Source organism: Crinia signifera, chromosome 7 (assembly GCF_055691185.1).
Source record: "Crinia signifera chromosome 7, ASM5569118v1, whole genome shotgun sequence".
Lineage (NCBI taxonomy): Eukaryota > Metazoa > Chordata > Amphibia > Anura > Myobatrachidae > Crinia > Crinia signifera.
In genome coordinates this window covers 151,261,153-151,281,788 of record NC_139223.1, presented here as the reverse complement: position 1 = coordinate 151,281,788, position 20,636 = coordinate 151,261,153, and the positions used below count along the sequence as shown (strand labels likewise).

Below are 20,636 nucleotides of genomic sequence, written 5' to 3'. Positions count from 1 at the left end.
TCAGATCTGCTTGCTACAGTAGGCTACTTATATTTGCTGCCTAACGAGCAGGTAAACGTCACCCCATTGAATGCATGCCCACCCCTCCGCCTGAATCCCCGCACTACGCTCCGAACGGATTAGTACACTTACATGTACCCACACACAGGATAAATTATTCAATGGTTCCTCACATCGAATAATTTTTTTCCTCTGTTCATTGTGAAAAGTAAACCAGGACTTACTTTTCATTTGATTGCTTTGTGTTGAATTGGGGGCGGGCGCTGACGTCATGTGACATCATTCGCCGGCACTGATCAGGTAGGGGCATGCCTTTGTTTGCTGGGGTCCTCCCGGCATTCCTCTGGGCCTGCCCACCGATGTATCCCAGTGAACACCCCCTGCCTGTCACTCAGGCTGTGAGCGCCTTGGCAAAGAGAAACAGCCAAAGGCGCTCGTACCCAAGGCCTGCACATGAGCAGACCAAAAACATTGGGATGGGGATGAATTTGGACCTGTGCAAACAGGTCTGAATCGGCTCCTTTATAAATTAGTTTTTCTCATGTACTTAAATGTAGTATGACAGTGGTGTAAGTTCATCCAAGTTGCCCGGAGGCCAGATAAGTATTGGTGCCCCCCCCAATAGCTCAATCAGTAAAGTGTCTGTCTCCAGTAAGGTCATGGGATCTAATACAGGGTGTGATATATGCAAAAATGATGTTAGAAGGAGGAGTCAGACACATTAGCAATATCAGCTGCTTTCCATTAACTGATTCAAATTTGATGAGGAGGAGAGGTGCCCCTTGGGAGCAGGAGCCCGGAGGCAGATAACTCCATTGCCTCCCAGAGTTCTGCCTCTGGGCCTGGAGACAACTTGGCGATGAATTTCAGTTCCTGATGTGCCTTAAAACGCAGAAGTCTAATCACACCTCAATGTTTGACCATGCTCCAGCCATCCCATTCCATTTTACACCTGACTTGGGGGATAAACATACATGATACATACACATGTAATATGCACCTAATTATCTTGCAGATGTACTTACCCTGTCGCCGACTTTAATTCCCTGGCATCTTTTGCTATTTGGGGTGTCTGTTTCATTATTACAGTGTGCAGTAAAGAAGAGGTTAAGTCCGTCTGTGTCTCCTGATACTTCAAGCTCAATTTCCGATCTCAGCTCCTGCATACAGAAATGTGATTCAGCAATATCACAGACTCGCCAACATTAACATTTAGCCTATTTTCTGCCAAAAGGTCAGCGATTTTACACAGTCTCCTGTGAGCGTGCTTAGTGAGCCATTTGTGCCCTAAACTTTAGTTTTCTGCAGCTAAAACAGCAAGTTCTTTCCATATTGTTTATATAATCTTGTGTTTATATATTAACACTGTAAAAATAATTTGTAATAACTACAGAAAAAAATGCATTTTGCCCATACAGGTGCCCTGTTGGAGTAAAAGTAGGAGAAAATATCGCCAGAAGGTGCAATTTATGACATTGACAAACCACATTGGACCTTATGGAGGCGTAGATAAGAAACAGTTTTAAAATATGTACATACATTTTGATTTGACAGTGCGCTCAGCCTATCTCACCCCTGACTGGCAGTGTAAAATTGTGCTTCCCAGCAGTGGCGGAGCTTGTGGGTTGTGGGCCCTGGTGCAAAAATATAATTTGGGCCCCCCTCCTCCATCCCAAGACAAGGTCACAATATGCAACACGGCAGTGGGTGATAGGGGGCCAGATTCTCTAAGCTTCAAAAGTGATAAAATGGAGAGTGATAAACAGCCAGCCAATCAGCTCCTGTCGGAATTTTTTCAAACACAGTCTGTGAGATGGCAGGAGCTGATTGGCTGTCTGTTTATCACTCTCCATTTTTTTTCAAACATTTTATTGAATAACTGCATCAATGTATACAGTTAAAAGAAGCATTCAAAAAAGTATTACATTTGGTTCACAGTATAGTACATATGTGTAATAAACATATCCAAAATAAAGATTGTGTGGTTGTTTCCTATAATACCATGACTCAACAATCTTACAACAATGCGGCAAGTTACAGCATAAACAAAAGGTCAATATAAGACAAAAGGGGAACACAAGGGAAGGGTTGGGGTCAAAAAGGAGGTGCATTCAACTGAAGAGTTGCAAGATTATACCAGGACGTTAATTGTACAGCCTCCCGAAGAGGATCTTTAACATGAGGAGGTAAGGATTTAATATAAAACAACCATATAGCAAAGAATTTCCTTGCTTTGGCCTCCTTATTAAGTGTCATCTCCAACCATTCCATATTGAAAAAGATATGAGACCCTCAGCAAAAGTAAAGTTATGGATAAAGTGAAGTGTTGGATAAGGTCCACTGGGAAAGGATAGTCTTGCGTTAAGCAGCAGCCAATTTTGATAGAAAAATTCTCTGTCCCGAGGACAAGCGAGAAGTATTAGAGGTGGGATAAATGTCCCATAGGGCCCATTCAGGCGTAGGGGTGAATGTGATGCCGTATTGGGTTTGCACATAACTAATCACTGTGAGCCAGAAAGCATTGACCTCTGGGCAGCTCACATACAATGTAGTAGGTCGGCATCTGGAGTCGTGATTTTTGAAGCAGTAAGAATTATTTGCTGAGCCCAAAATCATTTTAAGTTTTGGTGTGTAATAAGCACGATGTAGTAGTTTGTACTGCATCTCTATATAAGAGGCTGAAACTAAAGTTGTATTTAATCGAGTGAAGGCGGAGAGGAGGGAAGGCAAGGTGACACTCGGAAGATCTGCAGACCATTTTGCCATGCCAGTGGTCAAATCATCTATGTTTAGCTGCCTTTTGAGGTGGAGATATAATTGGGAGGTCTTGCATGGCCCACTATGAGAGTGTCTGATCAAAACATCTAATCCTTTAGCGATGTCAGCTGTTGGAACCTGCTTAAAGACACTGGAGACGTAAGTGCTCAGTTGAAAATATCACTCTCCAATTTATCCCTTTTGAAGCTTAGAGAATCTGGCCAGGGAGAGGCAGAGGGTGACATGGAGAGGCAGGGGTGAGACAGAGTGTGACAGTGAAAACCAGTGAGTGACAGGAGCAGCAGAGGGCCCCTTTGTCCTCAGGGGCCCCGGTGCACTGCACCTGCTGACCAGTGGTAGTTCAGCGTCTGCTTTCCAGTATTTTGGGTGCTACATGCAAGGGCGTAAAACTATTATAGGTGCAAAGGGTGCAGCTGCTAGGGCCCAGAGCTGAAGGGGGCCCATCTTTACTGTTGAAGTAATATCTTCTACATACATTTATCACCATCAGTTGCTAAATAGGAGGCTCTTAAAAACTTTTCATATGGCGCCTATGAATATCTAGTTACGCCCCTGGCTACATGCAAACCAGACGCGGCAACCAATCAGCTGCTACTTATAATTTTATAGAATGCACTAGATAACTATTACTTTAAAATTGATTAGTTGCCATTAGCAACTTCTCCACTGGCTCACATGTAAAATCTTTTTACTGTTTCATGAATAGACTCCTGTGTTTGAAAATGACAGATAGGAGCTAGTTGGTTCTTTATCTCCAACCACTTTATCTATCTCTCAGTGGCTTAGTACAGAGGTTCCCAATTTTTTTTCTCTCCTGTACCCCTTGATCAGGCTTTTCATTTATAAATACCCCCTCCTGTCAATATCAAACATCCACTTAAGAGTGGATTGGAAGTAAGCGGTATGCCTGTCTTTATATAAATGAGTGGCGGAGGATTAGTGTACGGTCAGGAATCGGGTCCCTCTGTCTGGTCCCTGGCTGTATATTGTCTCCAGGGTTCCCACTAACGCCTATAGGAATGATGCTGCTGCTGCTTCCCCAACCTGTGTCAGCATGGGGCAGATGAACGCTGATGTCTGAGAACAGCTCGGGTAGCTCCCAGTGGATTGCTGGTCAGGCAAAAGCACAAGGAGACAGAACTCAAACTGACGCAATGTGGTTCGTTCCATGGCAATGGGAGACTTCTTCTATCATTGGAGGATTTTTCTTCTCCTACCATGACCAATATTATTTTCAATTACCCCCAGCTGGTCGGCAGAGTACCCCCATAGTGTACTAGTACCACAGGTTGGGAACCACTGGCTTAGTACATAGACCCCACTGTCCTTTCATTTAAATTTGCAAATATGAATGAAATAAAAATGCAATCATCAGTGAACAGAGCTACAATGGAATGTCAAGTATTATCAATCCATCACAGAGAACTACAGTGGAATGTCAAGTATTACCAATCCATCACAGAGAATTACAATTGTTCACACATATTAGGAAAGTGTTTGATGTGCTCTGACAAAGGTCAGGAGCCAAGATTGAATTGTCGTAACATGGCTGACCTTTTCCCTTGTGTATGAGTCAGCCAGGTGACATTGTGAATTTCTCTACAGCAAGGCTGCCCACCTGTCAGTCACTGATAGTTTAGTAGATGGAATAAGTGCATCCATATTAACTTGACAACCTTCTACAAGGGGGTGATTGAGGGCATGGCAGACATAGAAACATTTCAATTTTGTTGAGAGAGATTATACAAAGCTATAGTGTACATCTCAAAAGGGATATGGTTGTGCCAATTTGCCACTATCAAGTCTATGGCGTCTCATGTGACATCTTAAGGCCCCCATGCACTAGTGTGATTTGGCATGTTTTCACCGGATTCTGATGGGTCAGGGTGAGAAATCGTGTAAAATCGGGCCAAATCACGTGACATCTGAATCGGCCGTGCAATAAATCATATGTGCTGATAAAGCTAAATCATATATGCAGCGTTCCTGAACTCCCCCGGGAGTCCTTTTAAATTCGATAAATCATATGCGATTTCTCACATGTAAAAAGTGGAACATCAAGTGCCAAATCGTATGGAAGCCCTCCTGGGGAGCTGCCAGGGGAGTTCATGGGACCTTCCGACATGTTGGACTAGTATATAGTGTGTAGCCTTTAAACTTTTGAATCCGTTCTTTTATATCGCATTGACAGTGTACATAAATAAACAATTTAACATGCATATGAATAAACTACATTATTATTATTATTATTATTAGTAATAATAATAAAAACAATAATAATAATTATCATATTTTATGCACATATATTACAATACTTTCCAAACATTTAATTGTTATAGTTAAACACTTTTTAGACATCACAAACAATACAGGGGGATCCCCCCCCCCCCCCCCTCTGGTTCCACCACTGGTGATTGGGATAAACTTTCTGATACTACTGTGTCTCATGTACAAATAACACTGAGATGCATGTGCAGTAAAAAAACACGCTTATCAACATTTGACGTGACTCAGGCATGGGGGGGGGGGTTATGAAGCCGGCAATTGGACTGCCTATGGTATCCCACCTGGCACCCACAGCACCAGCTCTGGAACTACAACATCATTGGTGATGCCGACGCGGGAACCACAACAGCCGGCATTTTGTTTGTATGTATGCCGGGATATCAAAGTGCTAGGTGAGGGTGGGGTCGTAGTGTTATGCTTAGGCACTAGGGTTAGGCTGCAAGGGGGAGAGGGTTAAAGTTAATTATTAAAAGGGAGGGGTTAGGGTTGGGCACAAAGAGGGGAGGGTTAGACACAAACGGGGAGGGTTTAGCTTCAGGTAGGGAGGAGTAGGGGGTAGGGGAGAAGGTAAATATATTTTCCCAGCCTATGTCTGGATTCAGGTCCATCCTCTAACAGCCAGCATCCTATATGTTGGCCATGCATACAGAATCCCACAGGCACTGGAAACGTTGCTCAAAGCAACCAGCTATAATTTTTTAGCCTGTACTGGATTAATGATGGCACCTAAGTCTGGGAGGTCAGACTGACCTGTTGTGGTGCACCATCCTGGTCCCCGGTGGGCTCACTGATCCTCTAACTGCAAGGACTCATGCAGTGCTGGGCAGCATTTAGGGCTGTAATTGGTGTTGTAGGTTGCCATCGCAACCGTCACTGGATATAATTATTACATGTATTAAATGCAGAGCATCACTTTACCTGATGCCACCTGGTGCGCATGGCCGAGAAAAGGGGGCGTGGCTCACATGAGGGGCGTGGCTTCACGGAGGGCATGGCCTTGCAAGCAGAATCCGCATTTTCGGTACTCTAGGGGTCCGGTAGATGAGGGCTGCCCTTTGGAGAGAGCTGTGGCTTCAGTTCTGGTTCCTACAAAGTGACAGCAGCCGGGTGCTGCATGCAATGATGTTACAGTATTTTGGTGTCACACCCTCAGCGGGTGACATCTGGGTGCGGCCAACACCTCATTGTCACGCCACTGCTTAGATGTAGAAGGATTTATAAACCTTAAGGTTACACCAGCTCAAGTTGGAAAAATAGTGGGCCACAGACAACGTCCTGCATCAGAATGAATTCTCTCACACATGAGAGACAGAGGAAGGGAACCTGCAGTCTGTTTTGTTTACAAAAGTTGCCATGACAGAAAATGTATGATGGACTACGGAGAAACTATGTTTGGTTTCAGGATGAAACATCTGTAATGAAAGAACCACAAACAAGCTCCAGCATGCAACCTGACAGGTTACAGTATGCACAATCCAGTGCCGGGAGACACTAAAACCGACTATGGAAGAGACTTTAGGATTTTCTAATATCTCTGTATAGAGTTATGGGGCTTACACACATAGCGAAGGGGAGATGAGCGTTCAGAGCGATCCTAGATCACTCAGATTGCTCAGCGATACGCCAATGGCTCTGACCCTGGCGACTCCAGCGATTACCTAAATTTATCCAGCATGCTGGATATTAATCGCAGGGACATAGTGATGCGCGGGGCCACGCATCGCTGTCGCTATGACCCCTACACACAGCAATATAGGGTCATTTTCTGAGTGATGTGGTTAAATTAAGTAACATCGCTCAGAAAATGGCCTGAAATTGCTATGTGTGTAGGCCCCATTAGACATGTTCCTAGCAGCTCTGGTAAATCAACAATATAGGCAAATCATGTATTTTGCTCATTCACATCCCCCAGTAAAAATATTATTACAGCACCAAAGAAAGGCTCAAACTTGCAATAATACAGTTCGGTAAATACGGGTGAATTAGAGTCAAGCCAGGGAAGAGGGGGTTAGATTTAGGCACTAGTGCAGACACTTAGGGCAGTATTCAATGCCCTTTTACGGCATGTGCAGCAAATCCTGTTTAAAATTCACTGCACATTCGCCGGGTTCCGGAGGGCTGGAGCATTCGCTGCCAGCCCTCCTTCTCTCCCTATTCAACGCCGCAGTGGCCCGCTGCCCCTGATGGTGAATTTTAACCCCAGGGAGCCAGGGGACAGTGGCAGGCAGGGAGATGGAAGTTGGGAGAGCTGGCAGGGGCGCGGAGGGAGCTGCTGCACTGGTCCCGCTTGTGCATATGTAATGAGTGGGACCAGTGTGAAGTGAATATGTAATGAGTGGCTCCCCACCCCTGCTGGCGAACGTGTAAAAAATAAATAAAAAATATAAAAAATTAAATATATATTCATGTGCTGCACGCACATGAATAGAAATAGCATGCCCCTTCACAGAATAAAATTTCAGATTTTTACACTAAAAAGGAAAAAAAAAAAACTTTATTTTAAAAGTTCACTTTCCAGTTCACCTTAAAAAGATGTAGCATGCAAAACGGTGAATCATGGCGAAAATCATGCTGAAAGCAGTTCTCCATCCTAGCATTGAATACACTCTCGGTGAATCCTAGTGAAAACTCCATTGAAATACACCAGCGAATTGCAGCCGGTATGAAACGGAGAACTGGCCGGCATTCACTGTTCGCTTTCGGCGAACAGTGAACATTGAATAGGGTGAATCAGATTTTCAGTGAAAAAGAGCCAGATTCGCAAGGAGTGAAAACAGCCCGATTCGCTGAAACAAAACGGTGAATCGGGAGCATTGAATACTGCCCTTAGGGTTAGGCTTTGGAGAGGGGGTTTAAATTTAGAGTAATAGAGTTAAGGAGGTAGGTCGAGACAGTTAGATCCCTCCTGAACATCCTTTTCGGGTTGCTGGGGTTGGTCTCTTGACTGCCGGCTTCCTAAGCGTTTGGATATTGTTTGTATCCCAAAGTACATACAACATTTTGAAGCTGCACCCCCCCAACATCCTCCCCCCCCCCTCCCTGGACAGAAAATTTCGGCAGTGCCCCTCAACCCCCTCATCACCTACCTCCTCCCCCCCCCAGTAAGGTTTACCCTTACTCACCCGTCCACTTGCTACCGCCGGGTCTATGGGACCTGCAAATCTAATTGCCTGCAGTCCAGGCGCTCTTCCTGCTGCTAATGAAAGATGTCTCCTACACAATGGCTGCCCCTAACAGCAGACCGTTTTCAAGCAACCTCAAAACCTGTCTGCTGTAAGGGGGCGGACATTCTTTTATTACTACTACTACTACTAATAATATTATAATAATGATAATTTTATATAGGTTTTTTTTTCTAAAAAGTTTACACGGCCCAATTAATTTTCATATATAATTATTACATGTACAAATACATAATAAAGAAAAAAAAATTCTAATGGAAATTTTAATTAAGTGCTACTGGTTATTTTTATAATAATATAATTTTCTTTCAAATATAGCATAAATAAGTTATTAAAGAGAATGCTTATACTAATACGTTTAATTGAGCTCAGTGTTTAATATTTATATTGCATTTATCCAGACCTAGTCAAATCTCAGAGGACAAGTAGTCATGGCAATTAAATGTTGAACTCTGACACTTAACTTTTTGGTTACTTTTATAAATGGCACATATTCTATTGCTTCTTTGCCTTAACTCTTTATTTTGAAAGTTAATTAGAGTTAAGAGATAAAAAATAAAAAAATAGTAACTGTAACATATATTTGTGGCATATACACAAACTTGTTAGTTGATCTAATCTTGATAGTTGATCTAATAGTGATCTTATATTTTGCTCAGTGTTTGCCACACTAGTACACATTATAATGTACCATAAAAAGGAAGGGCAATATTGCAGCAGGGCTGCTAGGATATATTTAGCACCACAGAACTAGCGGACGTGGACAATTGTGGGTGAGCCTCTGTATTTTGCAGCAGCAGTCCACTAAAGGGGGCAAGTGTGCACTCCATAGGAGAAGCTGCCTGTGATAAAGCCACCAGATAGGCCCGAAACTGGTTACCCAACCTCCTCTGTAATTTATTACCTATTGTTCTTGACTATTCTAACCAGAAGCACAACGGTGCAAAATGTACTGTATTTAGGGCTTTGTGCTGTTGCTCTTCACTTCTAAGCATGAATATTTAGTCCTAAGCGTCCACTGGTTGTGACCTCTAGTGGATGCAGGTGCCTGAAACACCCTGGGGCAGACGTCTAAGTGGTGATAAGGTGGAAGGTAATAACACAACAGCCAATCAACTCCTAACTATCATTTTTCAAACACAGCTGGTTGGCTGGTGCGTCATCACCTTTCACTTTATCACTTCTTTATCACCACTTTATCACTTTACATAGGCTTAATACATTTGTCCCACTGTAACATGATAGTTAGGAGCTGATTGGCTGGTACTATATCTCTACCTTATCACTCTCCAAAGCTTAGTATATCTCCCACCCCATTGTGTTTTAAAATCTTAGCTCTGTTAAATATACCAAGACATGGATTACAATATAATTCAGAAAGAGGTGCACACAGAAAATCCACGCCAAAAGTTAAGGGGCATACACACGTAGAGATCTGTGCTAAGCAATTTTGCTAAGCAATTTTGCTGGTGTCAAGATCTCCCATGGAGAGCACATACACACGCAGAGATTTTTGCTAAGCAATTTTGATTAAGCAAAAAAAAGGCCGGGTAGTGGATCAGAAAGAGAGATTGCGATCAGTATCTCTCATTCTGTACACACAGAGAGATTTGCAGTAATTTGCTAAGCAATTAGACTAGATTTTGACTGCATGCACTGACTTAGTTAGCAAGAGATATTTTATCTCTTGGAGCATACACATGGAGAGATCTGTGCTTACTTTCTAAGCAATCTAGTCAGATTGCTTAGAAAATAGCACAAATTTGCTCCATGTGTATGCCCTTTTACAGTTACCAACATACATTGTGTAATATTAATTAGATTTTTTTTTGTATTCTCATTTGCTATTTATTTCTTTTGAAAAAAGTGAGATTTTCATGTAGTAAATATTTTTGGTAGTAATGGTGTTTTTGCAGCTACAGTAAGTCTATGTTTTGCAAAAACTGAACATTAATATACCTGCTTTTTCTGTTTCATTATACTCAGTGTGTAAACCGTGTTAAAGCAATAATGCACTGCTTGTTCTATACTGCAATCAGCGAGCAGGAGCATGCAGGGGACAAGCTGTGACTCACACCTTCAGCGAATGTGTAATCATTGCTCACTCCGCAAATATTTTCTATGAAGGGAGGCTTACATTTTCTTTCCTTGCCTTTTTAAAGCACAGAACACATGGGTGAATTGTAAAAAAAAAAAAAGGGTATAATCCCCCCCCCCCCCCCCCCCCGACTAATCCCATGACTAATGTCTTTCATAAAAAAAAAACTATAATTATAATTTTCACTATTGTTTTGCTAAATATAAAACTAAAAAAAAAATCCATTTGTCATTAAAAAAAATGGAGGATGAAACGCGTTGGGTATTATTATCAGGTTGTTACACACCTAGAACTTCCTTTACTGAACTACTTACCTGCTGCTCTCTGATCCTGACCTGAGATGTGCAAGCAAGAGTGATTATGAGATCATTTATTCTAGAAGGTGCTAAATAAATAAGTAGAATCTGATAGGTTGCTATGGGCAACATCCCAACTTTGATAGAAATCCCATCTTTGTAAATTTACCCTTTATACCCATTTCACACAGAGCAGAGAACCTGGTCCAGTGACGCCGGTGCCAGCGGCAGTGTGAAAGGGGTAAGTATATCTCAACCGCAGCTCCGTGCTGTGTTCAGTATCCTGGGTTGTTCTTGGTTCATAGAAGGGACTTCAGTGTGAAAGGGGTGTTCATCATTACGTGATATGTACAAAAGCAGGTGAATATTAACATTTAACTTACTTTTGTATGTATGTAAGTGTCTGGGCTATTCATTATAAAGGTAATGCAGCAGATATTATGCATATCTCATTCTGTCTACCTTTCACTTCTGATCTAGCCCTCTGCCTCCATATATTAGTATGGGGACCTAAATTCATCCAGCTCCAAAAATACTAACTTTTTGGAGCTTGACTACAGGAACCTGCACCATTTTCAGATGGCGTTTGTTCCCATACACTAGTCCGATTTGGGCCGATTTGACCCAATTCCGATGGATATGTTTTGAGATTCAATCAGATCAGATGCGTAGCCCCTTGACCTCCCGGCGGCTCGGAACGGGGTCGCATGCCATACATTGCGTAGTGCAATCCTGCACCAATTCTCCACATGCTTCCATACAGTGGATTGATGATAACTCAAGTTATCCACCAATCAGCATGTTGACAATCATTCACAGTCTATCTGCAGGATGGAAGACAGGCAGACAGTGGTACAGAGGCAGCAGCCTGGGGGCGGTTGTTCCACAGCTCAGGGTATCATTCACTGCCAACTACCTTGTTCTACCCTTCATTCCACCAAGTAATTGCAATGAGAGGTCAGGGATAACATACTTTCAGCACACTCTGGCAACAATAAATGTTTTGAGGAATAGAAGGGATAGAAAGTCAATACCCAATAACAAATTTTACAAGTCCATAAATGATCTAAGTTAGATTACGCACTACTATAACACTCAACTTTATCCTCTGAACCAACCAATACTGTGGCTTATAAAACGGGTGTGGTATAGGGTTCCGACAGTCGGGATCCCGACAGTCATAAGTCCAACTTTGGCATCCCGACTGGCTGGAATCCAGGCAAAAAACAATTGCCATTTGTGCCTTAACAAAATCCATTCGACTCAGTGTGGCCAGATTGGCACTTATTTTTTGCATGTGTAGTTGACCTTCTCAAAAATAGTGGCCTTTGGAAAATGATTATAGGCATAATAATCATCATCACAGTATTTGGACTTGACCTACTGTACAGTTCCTAAATTATCTTCTCTCCAAACCCACAGAATCTAATGCCCAAAGACTAGGGGGGAAATTCTCTAAGCTAAAAATGCGGTAAAAACCCCGTTATCAGGTTTTTACCGCATTTTGGGATGCTGTAAGCATCCCTCGCCAATGGGCTTCTACCGCAACCCTCCGCCGCCCCCCGCCGACCCGCACGGACCCACGCCGCTCCGCATCACCCCATCACCTGTGTCCGGGCAGCACAGCGCAGTGCTGCCCGGACCTGTGACCTCCTCACTGCACTGATCCTCTTCCGGGTGCAGGGAGGAGGAGAGCCCGGCGCAGCAGAAGCAGCGCCGGGTGTGTGAGGGAGGGGGGAGCCGCCGGGACCTGCTGGGACCCGGCGACTCTCACCGCAAAGGACAGCTCTTAACGCAAGAGCTGTCCTTTCCTATAATTATCGCATATGTTACAACATATGCGATAATTATAAATGCGATGGGCGGCGAAGGGGGGTGGAGATTCTTAGAGAATCTCCCCCTAAAACAGCTAATTATGCTACATGGACAAGTGCTGACAATAGGAAGATAGTGGGCAGGATGTTGTGTCATGTGATCATTCTCTCTTGATGTGCTCATTCTATACAACAATTTCACAAATAAATTAAGAAAGACAAGGTGCTCTTATCACTCAACATTTGTGTTCTTCTTGGGTGGGATGTAATGCTGCCTGAATTCAGCGGCCATGCAGGATGCAAGCCAAACTCGGACGTTTTTTTAAAGGGGCATTCACTTACAAGGCAAAAACAGGTACATATGCTTTCCTTCCCCCTGCCTAACCCTAACCCCCCCCCCCCCCCATGCTAGTGCGTAAGCCTAACTGGCTAACACCCCACTGCCTAAACCTAACCCTCCCTGCTCTGCAAACTGACCCTGACCCAACTTCTAAGTGCCTAAACCAAACCCCCTCTCCCTGCAAAATACTTTGCATCCCCACATCCTAATCCTAAGCCCCCGTATAGTTACCATGCAGGATGCCAGCTGTTGGTAAACTGGCGTTGGCATTCTGATCCTTTTGGACATCCGGCACCTGTCTTCTGAAGGCAGTCGGGATACCGGCATCAGTATAGTAAATGCCAGGATCCTGAATGCATCACCCTGGAAGTTCTCCCCACTGTGTCATGCTATTTCACAATTTGTTCTTGGACAAGATTTGCACAACCTCACCGCAAGTAGTGCAAATTTGAATTTCTAATTGAATTGTGCAAATCTCGGTGTGCACTTAAAGGCGAAGTGTGCAAGATTAACTTGGCGAGTCTGAAAACTCATACCTTTTAAGAATTCCCCCTTATGTTTTAATCATAGTTGCCTACTCTCCTGCATTCTGCAGGAGACTCCCTGAAATAGCAGCAATCTCCCTCTCTCCCTCATTAGTCTAGCAATCTCCCTTATTTCACCTAGCCCACATTACACTGTTACATTTTTGGGGAAAAAAGGAATGAGAGATAGATACATTTACATTGAATCATCAGCACCATTTAGCACTTTAGCAAGTATAGTATCTCTTACTAACTGCTTTGGGGATCATCTACATTTGGATATAAGATATAATAAAGATTCCTCTCAGTTGTAGCAGTACACACCCACGCTTCTAGGTGCCACGTTCACAATCTCTTTTCACAATCTCTCCATATATGGAACTAGACACGCCCTTAGGGTAGAGCATGACACACCCCTTCAATGGGGCACTGTGCAAAATACTATTACCAACTATAACCTCCCTGAAACTAGTTTTAAAAAGTAGGTAAGTATGGTTTTAATGCGATACATCTAATATTATAGTTTCACTCATCTGGATTCTCCATGCTTACTTTTGCCCAAGCCCATGTAGAATCTATCTATTATATATTAATGAGATTAAAACCGTTTTAAGCAGACTTTAAAACCTCAATTGCCAGAAATCTCTTAATTTCCTGCTTCTTCTCGACCCCAAAATGTGAATCATAAAATTAGCAGGTATGTGAAGTTCGTATCTTACAGTGCTAAATGCAGTATTAGAAACTGCAGCCCTATAAGTAAATTGCTAAGAAATTAGGAATATATTTCTTAATATTGTTGGTTTTGATACTAGTTTTATCTGAAGATCCTGGGGCTCCAAACCAAAGTAATTTAATGAACTCTTTAAAACAAACTCCCGCAGCTTTGATGCTACAGGGGCGAGCAATCCACATGATAATATACCTATTTTCCCTTTTCAGATGCATCTTTCCTTGCATTACTAAATTGAATTTTCTTCTCCCTGGCTTCATACTGACTTAACAGCATTATAATAGTCTTAGTCATGGCTAGCTTTATTTTGTAAGTCTGATCCATTAACCAGCTGCTGCAGATAAAATACTGTGTCATATTATACAGCCATTAATGTCAAATGTGATTACACAGCCAAGATAGGAAGGGGATGGGGGTTGTTGGCTAATGCAGGGTCTCTAAAGCAGAAGGTCTGAGTTCATTACTAACGCTGTATGATTCAACATATCTGTATTGGTTTTGCCACAGTAGCACTTAAACAGAAAAGCGATTTGTATCATCAGGATCCCCATGAAACCAAATAGTTCAGTAATGGAGTTTTTAACCCACTTACAACCGAAGAGTTTCAACATCACAAAAGACGAAGGACAAGCATATGTAGGATCATGGCAGATTCAGCAGAAAAGGCATTTGGCTTTGAACATTATATTATTTTACTAAGGCATAGGCTGAGATAACATTGATCAAATTGATTTTGCACACTGCAAAATAAAAATGTGAATAAGTTCCTGGAAATTCAAAAATCGGCTTGGTTTGCAGTATAAGTTTAAAGGTTAGTCCCACCTAACTGTGGATGATAAACTGCAACAGCCATACCAGCTCAACGTTACCCTATATCTTATCATTGACAGATATGAGATAATATCTCAGGTGGTAATGGTAATTGAAGAGCCTTTATAGTGGTGGGGACCCATCATTGTTGTGCAAAATCAACTTTGGATATAGGTGCCTATGCAGTGACGTAGCTAGGAATTTTCCACCCCCAGGGTTACATGTTCATTGCCAGGGGTTACATGTTTATTGCCAGGAGTTACATGCGCATTGTCAGGGGTTATATGCGCATTGCCAGGGCTTACATGTTCATTGCCAGGGGTTATATGCTCATTGCCAGGGGCTATATGCTCATTGCCAGGGGTTATATGTTCATTGCCAGGGGTTACATGCTCATTGCCAGGAGTTTCTTGCTCATTGCCAGGGACATAACTAGAACTTCATGCACCTCATAGCAAAATATTGCGCCGCCCCCCCCCCCAATTGTCACTACACTGCCCCTTAGGGAAGCAAAAGAGAGTGTTTGGGGATTTAAAGACAAAGAGGGTGTTATGGGGAGACAGAAATGAAATAGAGAGAAGGAGAGGTAGGGTGAATTAGGGTTGTTCGCAGAGGGGGAGAGCAAAAAAGCTTTAGGGTGAGATAGAGACAGTGTCAATTAATGAGAGAGCATGGGGCAGGTTCGAGGGAGAGAGAGACAATGTCAAGTAGAGAAAATTAATAAAGCAAGAGGAAGTGTCCCGAGAAGGGAAAAGAGAGGGCGGGAAAGGGGGAGAGAGAGGAAGGGAAATAGTGAGAGAGAGAGAGAGAGAGAGAGAGAGAGATAGTTTTAGAGAGAGGGAGAATACACTGTCAGAGAGGGAAACAGTGCCAAGGGGAGAGAGAAAAAAGTGTGTCTGAAAGAGAGTGTTGTGGAGAGAGTCAGTGTTAGGGAGTGTGTCAGGGGGAGAGAGATTGTGTCAGAGAGAGTGAGATAAAGTGTCAGGGAGAGAGAGAAAGCATCAGGGAGAGAAAGTGTCAGGATGAGAGAGAGAGAATAAGGGGAGAGGGAGCCAAAGGGAGAGAGAGTCTTATGATAGGGGGAGTCAGAGAGGGGGGCGAACACTACCTCTTTCATTACAGGACTCTGAGCACAGCCACAGGTCTCTTTGTGGCATTTTTGTGATATTTTCCATTTTGTTTTTACTTTTTCATACTTTACCATCCATGTACACCTGGCCTGTAGCATGACAAGCAAAGCGAGGGTATGCAGTACACTAATGGGGAGTCCATGTGCTCAAAAGTACAAAAAAACAACAAAAACATAAACATTGACATTTTCAAGTGTTGACATTCTATGTGTCAACCTTTTGCTTGTGCTGACTTTATGGGGTTGAACTATTAACTGTGTACCTAGACACTGTCCACCCTATGATCCATACCCTCAGTGTGTGTGTGTGTGTGTGTGTGTGTGTGTGTGTCGGGTGGGGGGGGGGGGGTATATTATAATAGGAGGAGTTGTAAAGATTTAAATTGCAAAAGTTCCCACAAATCATCACTACTGCAAACCCGAACTCTGCTACATCCCACCACATTGTGGTACTTTTACATCACCGGAAACCCTAAGACCGGTAGAGGTCCCGGTTGGTGTGGCCATCAGATTATCCAGTACAATAACACCTGGAAACAAAGAATAGGTGCAGAGCCATCACTGAAACTCATACAGTGATACTTAAGCATGGCATGTAGTATGGCCCATACAGGGTCACTTAGAAAAATAATGTTGTGAAACTACACCTCCCAGCATGCCTTGCCCTAGTTTTAGCATTCCCTAATAGCAAAACTGTGGCAAGGCATGATGGGACATGTAGTTTCACAACAGCTGGATGGCCATAGTTTGGACATGCCTGGTTTTAGGTATAATTGTTAGCATTTACTCAATGACAATATGTAAATAAGCCATTCCCATTCTGGAGAAGCCAGTTCTGATTAATACATGGCAGTTCTCTGAGTTTATGCCCCTTCGGGGGAATTTAGAGCATGTTGCGGCCAGTGCCAAGGAAGGATCCTACCTACAGCTTGGCATATTAATGGCATCACCATGAATTGACTTATGCTTTATAGGAGTTGCTCAATTGCACAGTTGCTGCAGGGTAAGGGTTTGATATCTCTTGAACAAGAGTCTGAGATACAATTAAAGCAGCAATTCCGTCTGGTTGTTGACTGTACACGTTCTCGGTATCAGGGCTTTTTATTTAATAACGGTGGAGGAAGAAAGGAAGCGGGTTAATGGTTATTGCATTTCTGCTGAATTGGAAACAGATTGCAACTTGTTTGTAGTTTAGCAAAGGAAATACACTACTACAGGTACATCCACCGAGAGCCACGTACTCAATGGGACCTACGCAGAGGTGGATGTAAGTCGGAACCAACTGCTCTTGCTCCAAGTGCAGTAAAATAAGTGCAGATATTCACCCATATGACACATGAGAAATTGATTAAGCTCCATCCGCCATCATTATCAGTACACACTTGCTGCGACATCTGCATGCAAATTCCACAGTGACCAATAATATGGTGTATTAATAAAGGAAATATAAAGATCTTACCTTGTACGCCGTTAAAATCAACTGCAATACATTTCCAGAATCTCTGTCCAGAAGTCCAACAGTAGCTCCGGGTATAAGCTTGGCATAATTCTGCAGCAAACAATGATTAGATATAATACAGAGTGGCATGACACGCTGCCTTGCACTGCTCCACGAATAATCAAACTGTACAATCGATTATAAATGTGAATTGTGTTTTGTAAAAGGCCAGCCTAAAGGTTAATCTTCTGCACAATTGCAATTGGTCTTGCTACATAATTATAAGAAATATTCCTTAGAGAGCTGGGTACATACCGGGGTGAGTTAATGGGACACACATTTCGTGTTCAACTCAGAACAAGGCACATTGGTGGAGGGTAAGTGTATGCTCCCATTTCATAACTATATACAGTTTGAGTTATCTGTCTGGCCAGAACCTGGTAAGGGACCAGATGCCATGTATAAAACATATATATATATATAATATATATATTTACTTCCCCTTACCTTTCATTTCTATGTTCAAAGTCTTTTACTGCCAGGCCACCTTATAAAGTTGCTGAATAGTAAAGTAATGGTGTGGTGACTTGAGGGTCACAGGAAGAGGGTGATAGTCCTCAGGGGCTGCGGTGCACTACACCTGCTGCACCAATGGTTGTTCTACCTCTGAAGACTTGGACTCCCAGGATAACACTGGGGTAGATGTATGAAGCAGTGATAAGAGAGGAGAAGTGATAAAGTGTCTGATACTTTATCACCGGCCAATCAAATCTTGACTGTTCCTTTTTAAACCCAGCCTGTAACTTAACAGTCAGGAGCTGATTGGCCAGTGATAAAGTACCAGGCACTTTATCACTTCTCCTCTCTTATCACTGATTCATACATCTACCCCCTTGTCTGTAATCCAATGTTCATTTTCTGACCACACTATCAGGTCACGCTAATGACATAACTGATCTGCTGGTCATGTGACTCACTTGTGTGTAACCATAGAGAATAGCTGTCATATCACACAGCCCTCTGGTAAAGGAGGACACTCAATCCCTGTGATTGTGGCCACCTTTAGAAAAAGGTACAGGTGTAGATTTATCAAACTTTCTAAAGAGGGAAATTTGAGGCAATATCCATATCAACCAATCAGCTTTTAGTGTTCATTGTACTGAATGTCCTAAATATACTGTATTATAGCTAGTATCTGGTTATTTTTGGACACATGTTTACTTGTCCTCTTTAGAAGGTTTGCTAAAGCTCCGACAATGTGCTATTCAAATGTAAAACCTGATTGATAATTGTTTTTAATAAATAACAATGGAAATCAGCTGTGTCTTTAGAAACAGTATGAAAGGTAGAGGTCACAGTACATCTTATTATGGTGTTTTCCTGGTTTCTAATAATTAAGCATCATTTATCAGTAAACCAAGGGTATGTGGAACAAGGGCAATGTTCTGCAAGTCTCTAGAGATGCTAATAAACATTTAATCTAAAAATAGTTTGCAAACAAGGGGTTACCTGCAAAAGAGGATTAATTAGGCTCTAGGTGGTAGAAGATAATAGATCCATGTAATTAATTGTAAAATATAATCTACGTGCACGACTGACCAGTGTGGTCCATGAGGAGAACCAAGATGGCAATGGCAATAAGGCATATAATTTACAGTGCCGTCTGTCCCCTGTTATAACGCAACCATTCTCATAGTGAATCTGCATCAGTTAGACTAATTCCGGATGGAAGAAAGTAGATTTGCTTTGAGTTTAGAAGACTACTAAAGAGTTAAGCAAAGGCTATAGGGAGGATTTGTTTTAATTAGAATATTAGAACATGAGATTACTGGTTGAGACAGATGGACTTTAAGGGTTCCACTTCATTCAGATTCAGTATGGAATCCCGGTGGTCGGAATCCCAACGGTCAAAATCCCGACGCCTGAATTCCGACTGCCGAAATTCCGACACGGGGGGGGGGACGTGGATCGCCCCCCCTTGCGGGCCCGGTGCCTCGCTACTCTTGGCACACTAATTTATTCTCCCTCTATGGGTGTCGTGGACACCCACGGAGGGAGAAAGTGGCGGGATTTCGGTGGTCGGGATTCCGGCGTCAGGATTTTGACCACCGGGATTCCGACCGCTGGTAAATTGACTGCATCCCCTCCATTCAACCTCCTCCTGTCCACATCCTCCCTAGCTTACCTTTTGAGACCTTGCTCTCAGGCAATAACTCACTGAGACTTACAGGGGTATTCAATTCCCGCCGCTTATTTTGATGGGGGAAATAGCAGCGGGCGCCTGTTTAATGTGTATTTCCCAACAGCATTGAAGAAGCAGATCGACAGAACGGGCCCGACTTTAGAAGCAGTCGGGCCCGTTTTCTTAATTTTGGCTGTGAACTGGTGCGATCATGGCCGAATCTAGACAATGCATGGCCGTTTATGCAGACACGCCCCCTTTTCACGGATCGCCCGCCGGGACATTGAATCCCGCCTGGCGATATATGGTCAAGCAGAACGTCTGTCAGACGGATCGACAGTCGTAACCCGGGATTGAATACCCCCCATATCCTGATCCTTTGCTGAGCCCAAGACTGTCACTGCTTCTTTCTGTTGATGGCCACAACATTTATGTTATTTTTGGGATCAATGACTACTGCTCCTCCCCCTCCCTTACCCAACACCCTTCTTCCCCATTATTCCTTACTTTGGTTTTACTTACTTTTTTCCATAATAATTTCCCTATTTCACTAGTTGCCTTGCATGTCTGTCTGTGTTTAGGCCTGTTTACATTTACACCCTACCATTGGTTTGCTTCAGTTGCTGTGGCCAAGGGCCCCTACAATTGCTCTTTCTGGCCCCTGGCTTATTCCTTGTTCCTGATTTCTTGTGCCTAACTTGCCTGTTTTGTTCTATTTTTAGTTTGAAAATGAATAAAGATATTTTGCACTAAAATACTAAAATGTTCTGTGATATTATTTCTAGGTTTACTATTACTTTCTCTCTGAAATTACATGTTCCAGCATGGGGCTAGTATGTTGTCTGCTGTCTCAATTCTTAAGGGGATTCTGTTCTATCATCAGTTGGTTTGGAATAATGAGAGGGTTTCAAATCATGATGGTGGAACCCACATTGTGGCTGTGTGTGGCAAGAGTGTGATTGACACCACTCTCTGCAGCAGTTGTTTATTTAATGCCACCTACTGTAGTACTACAATAGTCAATTTGAT

General features: G+C 42.8%; 1 protein-coding gene across 3 annotated transcripts in view; it reads right to left on the bottom strand.

Moving 5' to 3' along the window:
- Window positions 1-20,636, bottom strand: part of ITGB6 (integrin subunit beta 6) — a 100,822-nt gene that overhangs the window by 25,201 nt on the left and 54,985 nt on the right. For 2 of the 3 annotated variants that reach the window (XM_083153963.1, XM_083153962.1), the window contains exons 9-10: window positions 17,447-17,536; window positions 1,026-1,160 (exon numbers count right to left, since the gene is read on the bottom strand). In XM_083153963.1, the coding sequence (XP_083010089.1) occupies window positions 1,026-1,160; window positions 17,447-17,536 (225 nt within the window). The remainder of the gene's footprint in view (window positions 1-1,025; window positions 1,161-17,446; window positions 17,537-20,636) is intronic. The other variant, XM_083153964.1, reaches the window with a different exon arrangement.